At 40.1% G+C, this 16,923-nt stretch overlaps 1 protein-coding gene across 3 annotated transcripts in view; it reads left to right on the top strand.

Moving 5' to 3' along the window:
* chp2 (calcineurin-like EF-hand protein 2) overlaps nt 1-13,848 on the top strand; it is a 53,709-nt gene extending 39,861 nt beyond the window's left edge. For 2 of the 3 annotated variants that reach the window (XM_088078469.1, XM_088078470.1), the window contains exons 4-9: nt 9,389-9,461; nt 10,136-10,216; nt 10,685-10,809; nt 10,911-10,972; nt 12,041-12,163; nt 12,612-13,848. In XM_088078469.1, coding sequence (XP_087934595.1) covers nt 9,389-9,461; nt 10,136-10,216; nt 10,685-10,809; nt 10,911-10,972; nt 12,041-12,163; nt 12,612-12,665 — 518 coding nt within the window. In that variant the 3' untranslated portion in view covers nt 12,666-13,848. Of the gene's footprint in view, nt 1-7,377; nt 7,537-9,388; nt 9,462-10,135; nt 10,217-10,684; nt 10,810-10,910; nt 10,973-12,040; nt 12,164-12,611 lie in introns of those variants that run through there. The other variant, XM_042486099.2, reaches the window with a different exon arrangement.
* The last annotated feature ends 3,075 nt before the right edge of the window (nt 13,849-16,923 follow it).

Below are 16,923 nucleotides of genomic sequence, written 5' to 3'. Positions count from 1 at the left end.
TGGGGCTCGTCTTAAAGATAACGTCCACAGGTTTAATCCAGACTAAAATATTTAACCATTTGAAGGATTGTGATGAACTGTTGTTCAGACATTCATGTTCGTCTCAACTGTAAAATTTCAAGCAACATTTTTTGGCATTGTACGTGTCTGCGAACCACAGAAAGATTACATTTGCATGTTATTACGTAGAGGATACATTTGCCCTCATTTATGAAATGAAAGTACAACAGAAAACTGGGCGTACAGTCATTTCCATGCAAAGCTAAACATTTAAAAATGTGGATGTGAGCGAAGGCTACGTACGCAAGTTTGAGTCAGCGTGGACTGACGGTGCAGTAAAGTAGATCCAGCTGGGCTGGAGAATGGTATTAATCTCTTTGTATAGCAAATGTGTGAAAATTATATTTTTAGTAAAGGCCTCTGTTGGTGCACTTTCACACAGCTGGACTGACTGAAAGCCAATGCTGCCAGCTCTGATTTATCCAAAAAATTAAACACTGACAAGCCAAAGCATGTTTATATAATTTATCATTAAAAAGAAATAAACTCTACAACAGTGTAGTGGTTTAAATACTAGTAGCCGAGGCAACTGCATTTTTAGCGGTGTCTGGCTCGGACACAGTTGTGCGTCTGGCCAGTGAAACATTTAACAATGCTGTGGTAAACGAGTGGTTAATTTTAGGCACAGAAAATATTTGGTTATTGCTCAGAAAAGATCATGCTTTGGCATAAAATACCCAGTTTGGGGTTACAGTCCCTGCTGAAATGTAGTAATGTCTGTAAATAACAACCCCTTTTTATGTGGCACAATCCTTAAAGAACACCCACGTTTGGTGGCTAAAAATATAGAAATAAAGCAATGATTTCCTACACAACACCAGTTTGATAGAGAAAAACATGCTGGAAAAGCAGGAATGTAAAAAAGTAAATGAATAAAAAGAATTGTGGCTCTATCACAGCTGGAAAAACAGTGACTGACCCCTAAAAAACATCAAAGTTTAGGGGCTAAACAGCTCATTCATTAAAATGCAATGGCTTCATCCTCTGCAGTGTAAACATGCAAATTTTTTAAGTACGAGTGGAAATTTTGGTGTGGTGATGGCGCCAAACGAAGGGTCACCTGGATTCATCTTTGAGGGACTCTATTAGGAATTCTTTTAAAAATGTGGCCCGTTGATTTTGAGATATTTTGGGAGGGAAAAGTTGTCGGTGAGCTGTGACCTCAGATTTGAGGTTAATAAGTCCACAGCGGATGAATCAGTAAGATGTCATTTATGCAGTAGTTTCTCATATTTCCCCCTCTCTCCTGTGTTGGGCAGGAATTTTCCCTCTCATTACCAGTCCGGCTGGACTCAGTGGGACGTTCCTCCTTCTCTCCGTCTCTCTCCTGTTAGAAGCCGGACTGCGAAACGTCACCTCTCATTTGTCTCTGGAAACAATGGCACAGTTATATAACCACATTCTCTGCATACTTTCACAAAAAATAGGTTTTAACGAGACAAAATTTTCAGCCTGAGGGAAGGTTAGTCTGTTCTACACTGGGAACTGACCAGTACAATCAGTCGGATAGTCCTCTAAAGCCCAGTATGCACTGCGCGGTTTTGGGCTGCAGATGAAAGATGATGCAGAAATGTGGCAATATCTTTGGTCGCTGCTCTAAAATGATGGTCGCACAGTGAGAGAGGTTCAAGGATGATCCTCGTCACGGTCATGGGACAAACGTCTGACGGTGTCAGAAATTTGGGATGACCATCTCACTCACCTACGTTTACTAACCAATAGGGGTGTAACAATGCATCGCGAAGCAGTTAAAAATCGATACGAAATATGTGAGATTAGGGCTGGAATAAAGCACGATACTTTTTTTCATATCAGTCGATATCAATATATATCACAATATACATCAAATCACTATTTCTGTCGAGCTTAAAGGTTGCTTTGACTCCTCAGTGAGATATGAAGATATCATCAGGTTCATTTAGGTTTAAATATTTATTTTCTGTCAGACATTGAACATGACAAATATACTGTAGAACAGCATCACCAGCTGGAGGACCTATTCTACTGAAACATTTTCCAGCAACTTTCCAGCATTGTGTTATTAATCATTTTACTCAGGAATTAAAAACTTTTGAGTAGGCCTACTTCTCCTATAGCAACATTCCCAGTTAAAGAAAGGCTGAAAATTAGCTCATGTGTTTGTGGCCCCGGGCCCCCAAAACATTACATCTAACACAAAGTAGACTGTAAGAGTCTAAAGAAGTCACTTTCCACCTCTGCAAATGTGGCTGTTTTAGCGCTGTGGCTGTCAAACACTCTGCTGTTCTACAGTCAAACTTGTTCACTGCATTTGATTTGCCACGGTGACCACGGTGATTCTATCGACTACGTCTCATATTTAAATTGGAGAAAAGTTATTTCGTGATTGATATCGTTATCATTTTATTGCCCAGCCCTATGTGAGATTCAAATTGAGGAAATGAAAAATGAAGCGCAATACTCTTTTTGAGCAGCATGCTTCTGACTTGCCTTACTCAACATGCCATGTCACAACGTGTTCAACATCCTACGTCATGTCCGAGACTAGAGACAGCTCGCCACTGCAAATAAGATGACGCAAAGGCTCTGCAACTGGCGATATTGAAATAGAAGATCCTCCCTCCAGTTTCAAATCGGGAGTGTGGCGGCATTTGAGCCTCCTCAAGTCAGAAAGTAATACATGCAAAAAGATAACACAAATGACAAAAACAGTCTGCAAATATTGCAAGAGGGTGTTGAACTACACAAATAGTTCAACTAACATGATGCAGAATGTCAGCTGTCATCATAGTGAGGAGCTCCGGTCAGCCCCGTCTACGCAGGTTACTCCTTAACAACGACTACACGTCCAAACCACACTGGGTGATGCACTCGCTGGGTGATGCTGGGCGAGCTGCATCACCCGCTCGCCCAAAGGAGTACAAGAGCGAATGGGTGATAAGTTGGTCTTGTGTCCTGTCAGCTCTGAACAAGGTCATCCATCCAGTGCAGCTTGATCCGGGATGTTAGGGGTTAACCGTGTCTCTGTGAAGATGTGTGCAGAGGAACAGCTCTCGGTCCAAGTCGGGTCAGCCTCGACCTGATGCCAGCTCCCCTCTGGTCTTATTGGCTGCTCGGCGTGTGCAGTTGGAGATCCTCTCGTGGTCGGCTGCATTCAGTCCAAACCCCACATAACTTTTCCCGATGTTGATAAGAGCTTCTCTGTCGTAGAAAAGTTGTTCTTCAGCAAAAGGCGCCATGGAGTCGAAAAAATAGAACAAAATATCGCAAAAAAGTAGCAAAGATTTGAGGAGCTAAAGGCTGCTGCATCTACATGTGCTGCCGTCGTTATAGCAACTGCTATTATTATTATCAGTATCAGTGTTATCAGTTCACGAAAAATATGAGCAGGAGTTTTTGTCGCAGACACGAGCTTCTTCATGACACGTCAGCTCTTTCTCACCTACAGATGCATTTTGTTTTAATTTGATTTTTTTAATAAAAGAGCTCTCAGGGCGTTCATGCACAACACTGGTAACATCCAAAAATATCAACCCTGATTCACCTTTTAAATCTTCACCTGGGACAGTCGCTGTCAGGACACATTGTGGATAGTTTTTTGTTGCGCTCGCTGAGGTTTTCTCTGTGTACCTGCAGTGTGTTTCATGTTGTATTATATCAGAGCCAGGAGCCAGTCGGGGGAGCAGGGAGGGGGTCAAAGTTCACTCAGCCAGGAAAACTTCATTCATTTCCTATTGGCTGTCGGCCAACACACACACACACACACACACACACACACACACACACACACACACACACACACACACACACACACTGACATGCTTTCTGTTTCACTGGTTGTGACAGTCGGGACAAAAGCCCAGCGAGGCTGAAGACCAGAGCGAGTTGTTTCTGTGTCGGCCTTTGATTCATAAATCCGTCGACACTGATCACCTGTCAATCAGTCGACCTGTCAATCAATCAATCAGTCAAATGAATCAGTCAAGTGTGACTTTGTCTTCTTACAGGGCGGGGATACTCAACTTGCTTTGATTGAGGGCCACTTTTCTAAAATGACAGGAGGCCAGGGGCCAGTCGCAGCAGCCCCAAACATGTTTCTTGGATTTTAAGACATTTGGAGAATTTTGGATCTTTCAAGAATTTAAGGACATTTTTAGTATTTTAGGATGTTTCTCAGATTTTAGGATGTCTCCAGGGAATTTGAATATGTCAGGGATTATAGGAAATTTCTTGAATTTGAAGACATTTCTTGGATTTTAGGACAATTTTAGGATTTGAGGACATTTCAAGGATTTTGGGATGTTTCAAGGATTTAGGCTTATCTCTCTAAAGGACAATTTTAGGATATTAGGATGTTTCAGAGGCTTCAAGACATTTTGACAATTTTGGGACGTTTCTAGAATTTCAGGATCTTTCTAGGAGTTGGGGATGCTTCAAGGATTCTAGGACATTTTTCAGATTTCAGGACATTCATTTTGGGATGTTTTTAGGTATATGGGACATCTAGTATTTTAGAAAATTAGGGTCTTTTAGGTTTGATTAACAAGCTCTATTTTGATGCTGTTTTATGTCTCTGACACCTTCTGGAGACTAAAAGAACAAAAAAAAACCTCACTGTGTCAATCACTTTATTTCTACTATGAAATCTGGACTTTAAGTTGAGTTTCACAGTTCTGAGGTTTTTCCCAGTTTCCCAGTTTCTGCTCAAGAGTCAGTGCTTCAATGAAGGGATGCATATATGAGATGTATATATATATGTAGAGAGAGAGAGTTTTTTAAAATAATCTGCAGACACGCCCTGATCTGATCGTCTGATTGTGGTCACATCCACCGTCCTGCAGTTCTGACTGTTTTGTGTTTCCTTTGTGCGACGACTGCACCACGTGGCTCATTGTTTCATCTGTCACCTTTGTACCTGCCCATGTGTCACCTGCCACCACATACCGAACATACCTGAGCTTTCATTTCCACGCCTGGAAAAACCACAACAGATCGAGCGAGAGGGAGAAGAAGAAGTGTGAGTTCTAGGAAACGGAGACGGAAATCAACAGCGAGCTCACAAATAATAATAATTCGTGAGGTCGTCCTGAGAGCTCGCCGCATATGAGTTTCAGTTTTGATGAAACATTTACTAAAACAGTTTAATCAAGTGGAGTTTTATATAATCCAAATTCTAAATATTGACAGAAATATTTTCTTTTTTATTGTAAATGCATACTGGTTTCAAATATTGGTTACTGGTCTCATTAAGTACCAATAATCGACCCTGAAAAGCCAAAATCGGTCGACCCCTCGTTAAAAAAGTTTTCTCCTTTCATGTCCTCATTAAAAAGGGAGTGAAATGTTGCTTTAAATAGATATTACAACACAAGACGGTACTTTTTATCCTGTTACTCGTTATGATCTCTGAAACGTGGATTTAAGTTTCAGTCTGGATCGAAAAAAGCTTTTTTTAACCTCACGTGTTGTATCGCTGCGCTCTGATGCTGCTGAGAGACAAAAGACAAGAAGGAAACCAGGCAAATTTTTCCAAAGAAGCTTTTTATTTAGATAAACAGAGCTGAAACTGTGTCAGACGTGACCAGAGAGGAATGCTGTGTGTGTGTGTGTGTGTGTGTGTGTGTGTGTGTGTGTGTGTGTGTGTGTGTGTGTGTGTGTGTGTGTGTGTGTGTGTGTGTGTGTGTGTGTGTGTGTGTGTGTGTGTGTGTGTGTGTGTGTGTGTGTGTGTGTGTGTGTGTTCGTTCGTTCTGAACTTATTGGACTGAACTTGAATTGGGTCAAAGTCCAGGCAGGACTTACAAAAAACTACAACTGATAATACTGTTAACCGTTTAGGGCCCAACTTTAATACTACACACACTCGTATCGCCCTGCACTCAAAAAGCACTAAAATATTATACATTGATATTATTCTCTATTTTCATTGAGTTTATTTTTTTGACCAACATCAGCACGGATCATAAATATCAAATATTCATTGATTTTCAGAATTTAAACCCTTTAAATGCCAGGTTTTTGTCATAATGCCACTATGTTTTTAGATGAAAAAACCCACACAAAAAATGAATTATTTTCAATATACCACGTGCTAAAATCATAAATGTTCTCTTGATTATCACAGCCTGGGATATGTCAACGATTAGCAGCATCTATGATATTTCTACATTATTATTTTTCGTGCCGTGTCAAATACTCACACTCATACCGCTCTGAGCACAGAGTGTTTTTCAAATTCATGCTATAAAAAATATTACACATTAATATGATTTTCATCAGTCCTGATGAAAGTGTTTTACACAAAAATCTTTGGCCCTTGAATGCTCTCAACCTAAAACAAACCAGTATGTCGTCACTTAGTGCCGTCAGGAGTCCCAGTACTCACACTGTGATGTCTCTCACTTCTTCTGAGGACATTGGACAGATTGTATTTATGTGGAAATGGCTCCATCTAGTATCCAAAAACAGACTGACATTTTACAGTATCACAACAGTATCACACACGAACCAACAAGCTGTGTGTTTCTAACATGCATCATTGCAGCCAGCTGGAGACACAGAGCACCTTACATTTGTATAACTCATATGTGTCAAATCAGCATTTTTAAAGTGACTGAGTGTATCAGCTGACTGTCATCTCGAGGGGGAGGGAATGGCCCCTAACTTCCTAAAATCCTTGAAACATGAAAATCAGAGAAATGTCCCAAAATCTGAGATGTGCTATATATCATTAAAAGCTACAAATGTCCTCAAATCCTAGAAATGATGTTAAATCCTAAATGTCATTAAATCCTAAATGTCATTAAATCCAAGAAATGTCCTAAAATTTGAGAAATGTTCGCAATGCTAGAAACCTCCTAAAATCCAGGTAATGTCCCAAAATCCTGCAACCTCCTAACGTTCAAGAAAAGCCCTAAAATCCGAGAAATGTCATAAAATCCAAGAAATGTCCTAAAATCCTAGATCTAGAAACATCCTAAATCTCTGAGAAAGATCCTAAATCCTAGAAATGTCTGAAAATCCTAGAAACATCCGAAAATCCTAGAAATGTCCTAAAATCCTAGAAACATCCTAAATCTCTGAAAAATGTCCTAAAATCCTACAAATGTCCTAATATCTGAGGAAAGTTCCCCTAACCCACAAATAAAACAACAACACAACATTAAATAATAAATATTAAAATCACACTTATCTTAGCTTATCTTTCTTTAAAATGATCCTTTTTCCAGCGACTCCGTTGCAGAGCAGGTCGTAGACCCTCATTGGTCAGTGTCTGCCTGTTAGGCGAGCAGTGATTGGCTGAGCAGCTTGTCTGTCGTGTGTGCTGGCGGGACGCAGAGTGCAGATGGAAAGATACAGTCAGCTGCTCAAACTGCAGCCAGACGACACAAGGAAAGTGGAAATCAGAAGTCAGCTTGAGTCTCGGCTGCAGGATGGGCTCCGGCAGCTCCAGCATCAACAACATCCCAAACGCCCAGGAGCTCATGAAGGAAACCGGCTGTGAGTGCGCGTGTTTTTTGGCTGCTTGTTTTTTGCAAAAATCTTAGAGAAAGAACAGAGTGAGGAAAAGAGGAAGAGAGAGCACAGATCAGCCAAAAACATCTCCAGTGATCATTTTAGGAACATTAAAGCAACTTTGAGTCCTTTGAGTTCAGTGCTGAATCATGTGTGCGTGCTTTAGGATTATTTTTTCTTATTCTGCTTGTATTTGACCTTCATCTGAACACTTAGAGTTTTTTATTCGAGACACAAAGGGCCATCATGAAGAAACAGTCGTGTATTTAGACTCTGAAGGACGGTGACAGCTGTGAAACATGAAGCCACAGCTGACAGAGAGGAGCTTTCATCCAACAACTGATGTGCTTTAATCACACGAACATACAGAAAACACACTCTGGTGGTTTGGTAACTCTACAGTATATTTACACAGATACTTAATGATGACTTTTGGTTGATTTAAGAGACGAAAACACAAAAAAAACCCTCCAGAACTGTCTCTAAATGTGTGAGTGGTGTGATAGCAGCACGGCGAACGTTGTTAAACTCATCACGTTGTTTCATCTGGTGTTTATCTCAGTGTGTGTGTGTGTGTGTGTGTGTGTGGGGGGGTGTGTGTGTGAGTGAACACCCTGAGCTGTCCACACTGATACAGAAACTGACGACAATGTTAACCACAAAAACAGATAACTGCTCACTGTGCTGCTCTGCGACCCAAACGCCAAAAAAAGTCAGCGCTTTACATTTCTGCAAACCATGGATATGTTACATTTCTACGTCATTCTGTAGCAGATACATGCTACATGGCAATGGGTATTTTAGATCACAAAAAATACTTTGTTATGGTTAGGAAAATCCTAGAAAGGTCCTAAAATGTCATAGAGGTGTCCTAAAATCCGAGAAACGTCCTAAAGTGTGCACAGCCCAAACACCATTAAAATTCAGCGCTTGTACATTTCTGCAAACCATGGATATGTTACATTTCTACGTCATTATGTAGCAGATACAGTACATTGAAACTTTTTTTCGGCAACGCTGTGCACACTTGGTTAAGGTGAGGACATTTTTTTGCTCAAACTACCAAGTTTTGGTGGCACTAACCCAGCGAGAAACACAGCAGTGTCACAGTGTCGCAGTGTACATTTTTTTTTTTGACTTTTTTTTTTTTTTTGTGACATTCTCAAAAGGCATTAAAATAACACCTGGTGGAAAGTTAAAGAAAAATGTTAATGACTAAAATGATCTGCTGTCCCAGATCGTTTTTATGTTTTGCTTTTTTTTCTCTTTTTTTTCTAATTTTCAGGTAATTTTGTTGTACTTTTTCTTTTGAGTCAAAGGCAATGAACAGAAATGTCCTGCAAATTGCTATAATAATAATAATACTAATAATAATAATAATAATAATAATAATAATAATTAATAAACAAATATAGTAAAAGGGGAAAAATAAATTTATTATCAAACACAATTTTCTTATTTTTAGGTAATTTTGTTTTTTGTCTTTTCATTTTTATTTTTTTTCAGTTTTTTTTTATTTTGCTAACTGTATGGTGATTTTTTTTTGGTTTCTCACTGTTTTAAAGGACTAAAGTTAAAAGGTAAACTGAGTAAAGTGCGTGTTGGCTGTGTTTGGCTGCATGTTAGGAGTCAAACTCTCCTGCCGAGCTTCTTATCATGAAAAGAGCAAACAGCAAAGAAAGTCAACAGAGCAGCTCTGATGTGCAATGTGACCTGCTGCAGAACCGACCGGTAAATTATTCAAGCTTCTGACTGCAAATCACGCCGAGTGTTTTGTTTCCAGACATGATGGGTTATTGATCGGTCTGTAATCAATCGAACGCTCTCTGTGTTTCAGTCTCCGCCGCTCACATCCTCCGCCTGTACGAGAGGTTTGAGTTCCTGGACAAAGAGCAGAGAGGAGAGCTCAGGTCTGTGCTGCGACGCTGCAGGCCGCCTTTTAACGGCCACATTTAAAACGAGATGTCCGTGCAAATTCCGTGTGAAAAGGTCTGATCACGATGTTTAACTCTCAGCACATTTGTTTCTAATAGTGAGAGCGGAAGCAGCCATGTTTTTTATGGTTTCTAAACACAAATGTAACAAAATGAGGAAAATCTGAAGTTTCTGTCAAATTTCTGCATCTTAAACAGAATGAAACACCTCTGTAAAGGTTGCTTTCATTGATTTAACTCTTTAGAACCTGGATGGACGTCAGTTTTGTTGCGCAGCGTTGCAGATGGTTTTTTTACATCTAAATTTAAAACCTCTGACATCTGATAAAATTTGTTCTCTGGAAAACATGGGAAAAAAAGCAATGAGCAACTTGACGAGAAATGTCCTGCAAATTTAAATAACAATAATAATAATAATAATAATAATAATGAAAATAATAATAATAATAGTAGTAGTAGTAGTAGTAGTAGTAGTAGTAGTAGTAGTAGTAATAAAGAAAAAAGACAAAATTATTCATTTCAGGGAAAAAATAAAAAAATGTGCAGAAAACTATATTTTTAGTTCTTATATGTTTAAAATAATTTACAAAAAAATGAAAACATTAGTGATGTTGGTTTGGGATGTGATTTTGTTCCTCTGTGTGTCTCAGGCTCGAGGATTTCGGAGCCGTTCCGGAGCTCGCCCTGAACCCCATCGGAGACAGAATCATCAGTGCCTTCTTCTCTCCAGGGTGCAGCAGCCTGATAATGTTTCCCCTTTTCACAGTGGATGAGATCAGATTATTTATTTACAATGATGGTTTTCAATTTAGTTTTAGACCATTAAGTACATCATACACACACACACACACACACACAGATACTTCACATAAACACTGTAAGTTTCAAAGCACACCATAGGACCTTAGTTTCAGACCGACCGGCGCCGTTGTCATTTTCACGGCATCGTTTCTCGTTGTAAAAGTACTAAATAACAAATACTCGTGTCCCTCTGTGCACCCATGAGTGCGTAGGTCTTAAAATGAGCTTTGGTCTGCACATTTTAGGCGTGTCGCTATTTTGAGGCAGCAGAAAGTTATTTTTCCATCGATTTAGAGGTTCGACAGGAGCAGTATTTCAGAGCAGTTTATGGACCTTCCTGTGTTTGTTAGTCACCTTGAAAAGGAAACGGGAAACATTCGCCTTTCCTCTCTCTCCAGAAAGGAAACGGTGGACTTTGCCTCCTTTGTTCGGGTTCTGGCTCATTTTCGTCCCACAGAATCAAACCGAAATAAAAACGGAGCACAGCCAGAGCCGGCCAACAGCAGGACCGGCAAGCTCAAATGTCAGTCCCGCTTCAGCTTTTCGTTTATAGTTTATAACCCGAGATCCACAGATGACAGTTCTTCTGTAACAGATGGTTTTATAAGCTCTCTGTGTGTCCAGTTGCTTTCCAGCTGTACGATCAGGACAAAGATGGAAAGATTTCCCGAGAGGAGCTTCTCCAGGTCTGTAAACTCATCACTGCGTCTCTGCCCAAAACCAAGAATACACATGTAGGAAAAGAAGTTCAGATCGTACCGTTACACTCAGACTTAAAGGTTTAAAGCAAATCTTTCCCTCATATTGTGCCGAGAGGTCCCCCAACCTTTTTCTAATTCACAATAAAATAAGTGATTTACACAGGGTATACATGAGGTACCAGAGAGCGTTAAACAGCGTCAAAATAGAGCTTGTTGATCACAAAACTGCCAGTGGAGAATCCCCCAATCAGACAGAGGTCACAGTTAAGTCCCGAATGTCCTAGAAATGTCCTTAACTCCTTAAAAAGTCGTAAAAAACCCCAGAAATGTCCTAGAATCTGAGAAACGTCTGTAGATCCTAAAAATGTCCTAAAATTGAAAAATGTTCTAAAATTCAAGAAACATCCTAGAATCCTAAATACCATAAAATCCTAGAAATTTCCCAAAATCCTAGAAACATTGTAAAATGTCCTAAAATCCCAGAATCAGCCTAGAATTATAGAAATCTCCCAAATCCTACAAAATTCCTCAAATATTAGTATTTTAAGATATTTTCAAAGATATTTTAAAACCTAGAAATGTCCTTGAATCCTAGAAATGTCTTTAAACCGTAACAACATCCTAAAATCCTCAAAATGTCTTAAAATTCTAGAAATTTCCTAAAATCCTCGAAACCTTACAGTTTGAACAACCTTAAATTTGAGCAGCGTCTTAAAATCCTACAAACATGTATGGGGCTGCAGCAGCTGGCCCCTGGCCTCCTGCCATTTTGCAAAAGTGGCCCCAAAGCACAGTTAAGTATCTCTGCCTCAGGGAAACCAAACTACTGGTATCAAGAGGAATGACGGGAAGATAAAAAAATGCATCGTCTGCATAGAAATATATAATTATGCACATCGAGAAAGGAATACAGGGCCCATAATGGACCCTTGAGGTACACCATAAGTGCTGTATGTTTTATAGACATGAAAGCTTCCAAGAGTATTTAAACCTACAAAAGAGGCGAGTCATTTTGGACGTGATGACTGATTGGTTGCTCACTGTGACTGACAGGTGCTGCGGGCGATGCTGGGGATGCAGGTGACTGAGGAGCAGCTGCAGAGCATCGCTGAGCGAGCCATCCAGGAGGCCGACCTGGACCAGGACGACGCCATCTCCTTTGAAGAGTTCAGAAAGGTAAGAGGGGGGTTGAGTAAGATAGAGACCAAATGGACAATTGGGGACATCAATCTGAACAAAAACATTTCTGTCATTTTCAGAAATTTGGTTGGTGTATTGCTGTATTTTTCCTGCTTCATTTCTTTTAGGAGGATGAAAACTTAGTCAACTAGTTAAATCTTAAAACAATGAAATAATAAATAAAACAAGCATACAATTCATCCAGCTAAAAATGAGGTTTTATAAACTACGTTGCTCAAAATTATACAATTATATTATATTGTACAAGCATTATTTTTTTATGTGAATATGTGTTTGGGGACGTGACAATGAAATCAACACACACAAACAGCTTTTAGCGTCTCCAAACATAAAAAGACTAAAATGTCAAATGTTCTTTTTTTCATCTATGGTAGGACAAGTACAACTTTCAACAATACAATGATTCCTTTTATTTTGTTTTCAGTCACTGGAGAAAGTAAACATCGATCACAAGATGAGTACTCGCTTCCTGAGTTAAAGACACGATCTGCTAAGATTTGGGGATTATTCTGTTTGTTGAAAAGAAGATGTTCAGTTTTTCTAAAAACCTGCAGATGAGGACAGAGACGTGGTGCACAAACAGAGACATGTTTGGTAGATTCAGTTTAAGATATGAAAAGAAAAAGCGGGATAGAAGAGTTTGCAGGGACTGTCCATTAGCAGCTTAATTATATGACCACATGGACACTTTTGGCTGCACACCCAGTGTACTTAACCCTTGATTGATGGTCCTTTTTTTCGATAGATGAACCAAAGTACTGAACAAATTGTAATTTCGACCTGATGATGGAACCAGATAAATCGGGTTCGTCTGGGGACCAAGACTGTCCGAACAACATTTAATGACATTCAGTAGTTGCTGAAATTATTAAACTTCTGTATCTGAAAGGAGTTCAGTGTTTTCGAAGAGGTGTGTTTGTGCGGCTGCCAGCCAAAGTCATGAGTTGTGGAGAAAAAAAGTGTTCTGAGCAGAAGTTTAAGGTGGAATTCAGGCCAAACCGAGTACCAAAACTGTGTTACTTTATCCAACGCTCGGAGCTGAGAAATGAGAAAAAAAAGGCACAGATGCAAAAAAAAAAGACCTCAAACCGCCTATTGCAGTTGAAATGGGGACTTTGTTGGAGAATTAGATATATTGATAAACCACCTTGTTATGTTAACCCTTTGAAACCTAAAGTAACATCTCTTTTGTGTGCTGCTTTTAGATGCCTTTAACATGTATTAAAACCTTTGAAGTCTGAGCAAATCGATTTCTTCTTTAAAAAAAAACATGGGGAGAAAGGCAATAAGCAACTTGGCGAAAAATATTCCACAGTTTGTAATAAATTAGTAAAATTAGAAAAAAAAATATTTTCTAAAAAGCTAGGGGAAAAATCATAGTAAAAATAATCTTAATATCATAATTAAGAGTGATATTACAGAATTATTTTAACATTTTAAGCAGTTTAAAAAAAAAATTCTTGTGCAATTTCTCGCTCCTTTTTGGGTGATTTGTTGTTAATTTGCTCATCACCATCTTCCCATGTTTTTGAAAGAAATTAAGCCAATTTGCTTAAGTTTCAAAGGGTTAAAATGAATGTAAATGTTGGAACTGCCTGCCTTTAATGAGGTATCTTTATACTTTTTATTACTTTAACTCTTAAATAAACACTTTAAAATCACTTTGTGTATCAGTGTGAGTTTTTTATCTAATCTATCAACAGTTTCCTTCTTGAGATCTTTATTCAGAAACTGGACAATTTGCGGTGTTGATTCAACATCATACAGACGGGTGGCACCGGCCGTGGCAGCATGATATGCAGATGGGTGGTGTCAGTTGTGAATGCAGCAGGGCAGAACTTGTATGATACGCTGCTGGACGGCGTCAGGTTGGTGTTCACCTTCCATCTGAATGTGACGTGTTTTTCTACGCCTTGCCATGTGCTCTTTTGCCTGAACCTAAGCATCCATGCCAGCATGTGCTGTGCTCCCAGCAAGGTCCGCCCATGCAGTGCAGCAGCTTGATCCAGGATGTTAGGGGTTAATCATATCTCTGCGAAGATGTTCGCAGAGCAGTCCCCGACCTCCTGTTGCTGACTGAGCCTTGCCCTGATGCCGGCTCTCCTCCCTCTCTTTGTCTGGCTCTTTGGGTTTTATTTCTCCCCTCTGGTCTGACTGGCCGCTTGGCGTATGCCGTTTGTGGAGATCCTGTCGCAGGCTGCTGTATTCAGTCCAAACCCCACACAACTTTTTCCGATGTTTTCTGTCGTAGAAAAGTCGTGCTTCAGCAGAAACGGCCATGGTGTAGAAAAAATAGAGCAAAAACGAAGCAAGGATTTCAGGAAGTACAGGTTGCTGCATTTACATGCACTGCTGTTGTCATAGCAACCAATAGTGTGTTGGTTGTCGTGTGCTTTTGTTGCCTAAAACACGGTGCTTTTTTAATCCCACCATGTGCTTGTGTTGACATCATGGTATGGGTATCCCGAAACATCAACAGCAGACTCAGACAGATTCCTAGAGTGTAATATGTAGACGTGGAAGTCCCGACCCGTTCTCACTCCGAACTCATCAAATAGCGCCACTCTGTCAGTACTTTTGGCATACGAGCGTGATGCCAAAAGCCACCTTCCGCGTCCAACCAGAACGCAGCTGGCGATGAGAACGTGCTCACACAGAATCAGTGGCGTTGTTATTATATGCAGGTGGAAGGACGGACGGCACTGGATGCATCCACATGCAACGCGCACGAGCATCATGACTTCAAAAAGCTGCTGGACAGAACCAGTCGCGTAGCATGACATGCTGAAGGACAGCATCAGGTAATAATGCTTTCGGTGATGACGCGCGATAAGGAGCACAAGCGCGGTTACAGTACAGGTGGCTGGGTCCCACATACGACCGAACCCCCCGTGCAAAAGTCAGGAGTTCGCTCCCTGTTTGGATGCTTTCTTTTTCTACACCTTACCGTGTGCCTCTTTTGCCTAAACCTAATCATCCATGACCGTGCTATGTCCCAACATGTCCATCACGGTAACAGCATCCCGGAGCGTAAACAGCTGATGCAGAAGGATTTCTTAAAACGTCACAAATAGATGCAAAAGGTCACAAGATGAGAACGTGTTGGAAAAGACCGTGTTTGGGCCTTTAACACCTGGTTTTGTGGACACAGTTCTTGTTGGAAAAACAGCGACAGGGACCTTGGTGACCCACCGTACTCTCCACCTCCCGATGACAAAGTAAGCCCACATTCGATGTCACTTAAGAAATTATACATTACGAATGAAGCATGCAAATGTAACATTTTTGCGGTTTGCAGAAACTTGTCACACATTTCCTTGTGTCGACTGGGATGATGAATGTCCTTTGTAATATGTAATGTCAGTCAAGTTTCACCATGCGTAAAATGCAGATTTTGTGTCATGAATAGATCTTCCTGGGAGATATGGACAAGTTGAATCAAGTCATGCAAACCTTTTGCTGGTTCTTCAGTTTCACTCCACAGAAATCAGCATGTTGAAGGAAGGAGCCTGATGATCTGGTCCAGTCATGTGTTTTAAATCTGAATGTTGATCAGATCTGGTCGGTGTCGCCTGTTCTGGTCAGTGATCCATTTTCACTTTTAAACAGCAACAAAATGAAGCATCTCCTCACTTGATGATGTGTTATATTATAAATCTTACTTTGGGACTTTTAAGTGTTGTATGGTGCTGTTTGAGTTTGATTATCAAATTGTCAGTTTTAGACGAAAACATCAAATGCAGGCCCCCCAGTTTCGGCGTTGGCAGCAGAGTCGCACACTGTGTTTTATGAACTGACAAGCCTTTTTTTTGGAAGCTTCAGCACCTGAAGGTGTGACTGACAGTCTGCGTTCATGTTGATCCCAAAGGTTGACCAAACACATGATTGGTTTGTTTGTTTTTTGCTTATTTTAGGTAATTTTCTCATAACTTTTTATTGATTTCTCGCTTTTTTTTTTTTTTTTTTTGACATTTCTTGTGAAGTTGCCCATTGCCTTGTTTCCACATTTTTGGAAGAACTCAAACCAACATGCTCAGGTCCTTTTCAGTAGATCTATTGGATCTGGATTTTTAGAAAAAAGTATACTGGAGCATGTGGACAAGTGTGTCCACATACCTTTGGCAATATAATGTACGTGTTTGGTGTAGAAAAAATTAACATGAAGTGGAATTATTTTATTTTAGCCTGTGAAATAATTATAGTTTTGGTATTGGCATAATTCCTTATTTAGGCCACCAGGTGGAGACTTTGCTGCATGTTTTCTCCTCCTTGGTCTTGTGTAAGAGCTGGAGAACATCGGGACGTTCAGGTTCCATTACAAATGCTGATTTATTTCTCATTCATTTTTAACGATATTAATTTCTTTTGGCGTCAAAGACAGAAGACAAAGAGCAGAAACAGATGTTGTCTCAGTTTCTGCTGTTTGTCTTCTGTCTTTGTTCTGGCTGTTTGTAGGTTTCATGTGGAGCCCAGAGGACTGAAACTCTTCACCTCACACTAACATGTCCTCTTCCTCTTGTCAGGGAGAAGATTGAAAAGGTGAAGCGATCTGGATAAAAACCTGCAGATTCATGGAGAAGACGGATACAGATAAGCTGAAAAACTCACATTTGTTTCTGAAAACTCAAACCCTGTTTATGATGTTTAAAAAAACGCAAATTTAATGCACCACGAGGCGAGCGTAATGAGGAACCCAAATCAAACACAATTACCTCGTGTCCATCAGCAAAGAACTG

The sequence above is a fragment of the Plectropomus leopardus genome, chromosome 6, assembly GCF_026936395.1.
Source record: "Plectropomus leopardus strain MGB_pleo_1.0 chromosome 6, ASM2693639v1, whole genome shotgun sequence".
NCBI classification, from domain to species: domain Eukaryota; kingdom Metazoa; phylum Chordata; class Actinopteri; order Perciformes; family Serranidae; genus Plectropomus; species Plectropomus leopardus.
Note: the sequence above shows the minus strand (reverse complement) of the source record. Positions and strands in the feature narration are given on the sequence as shown.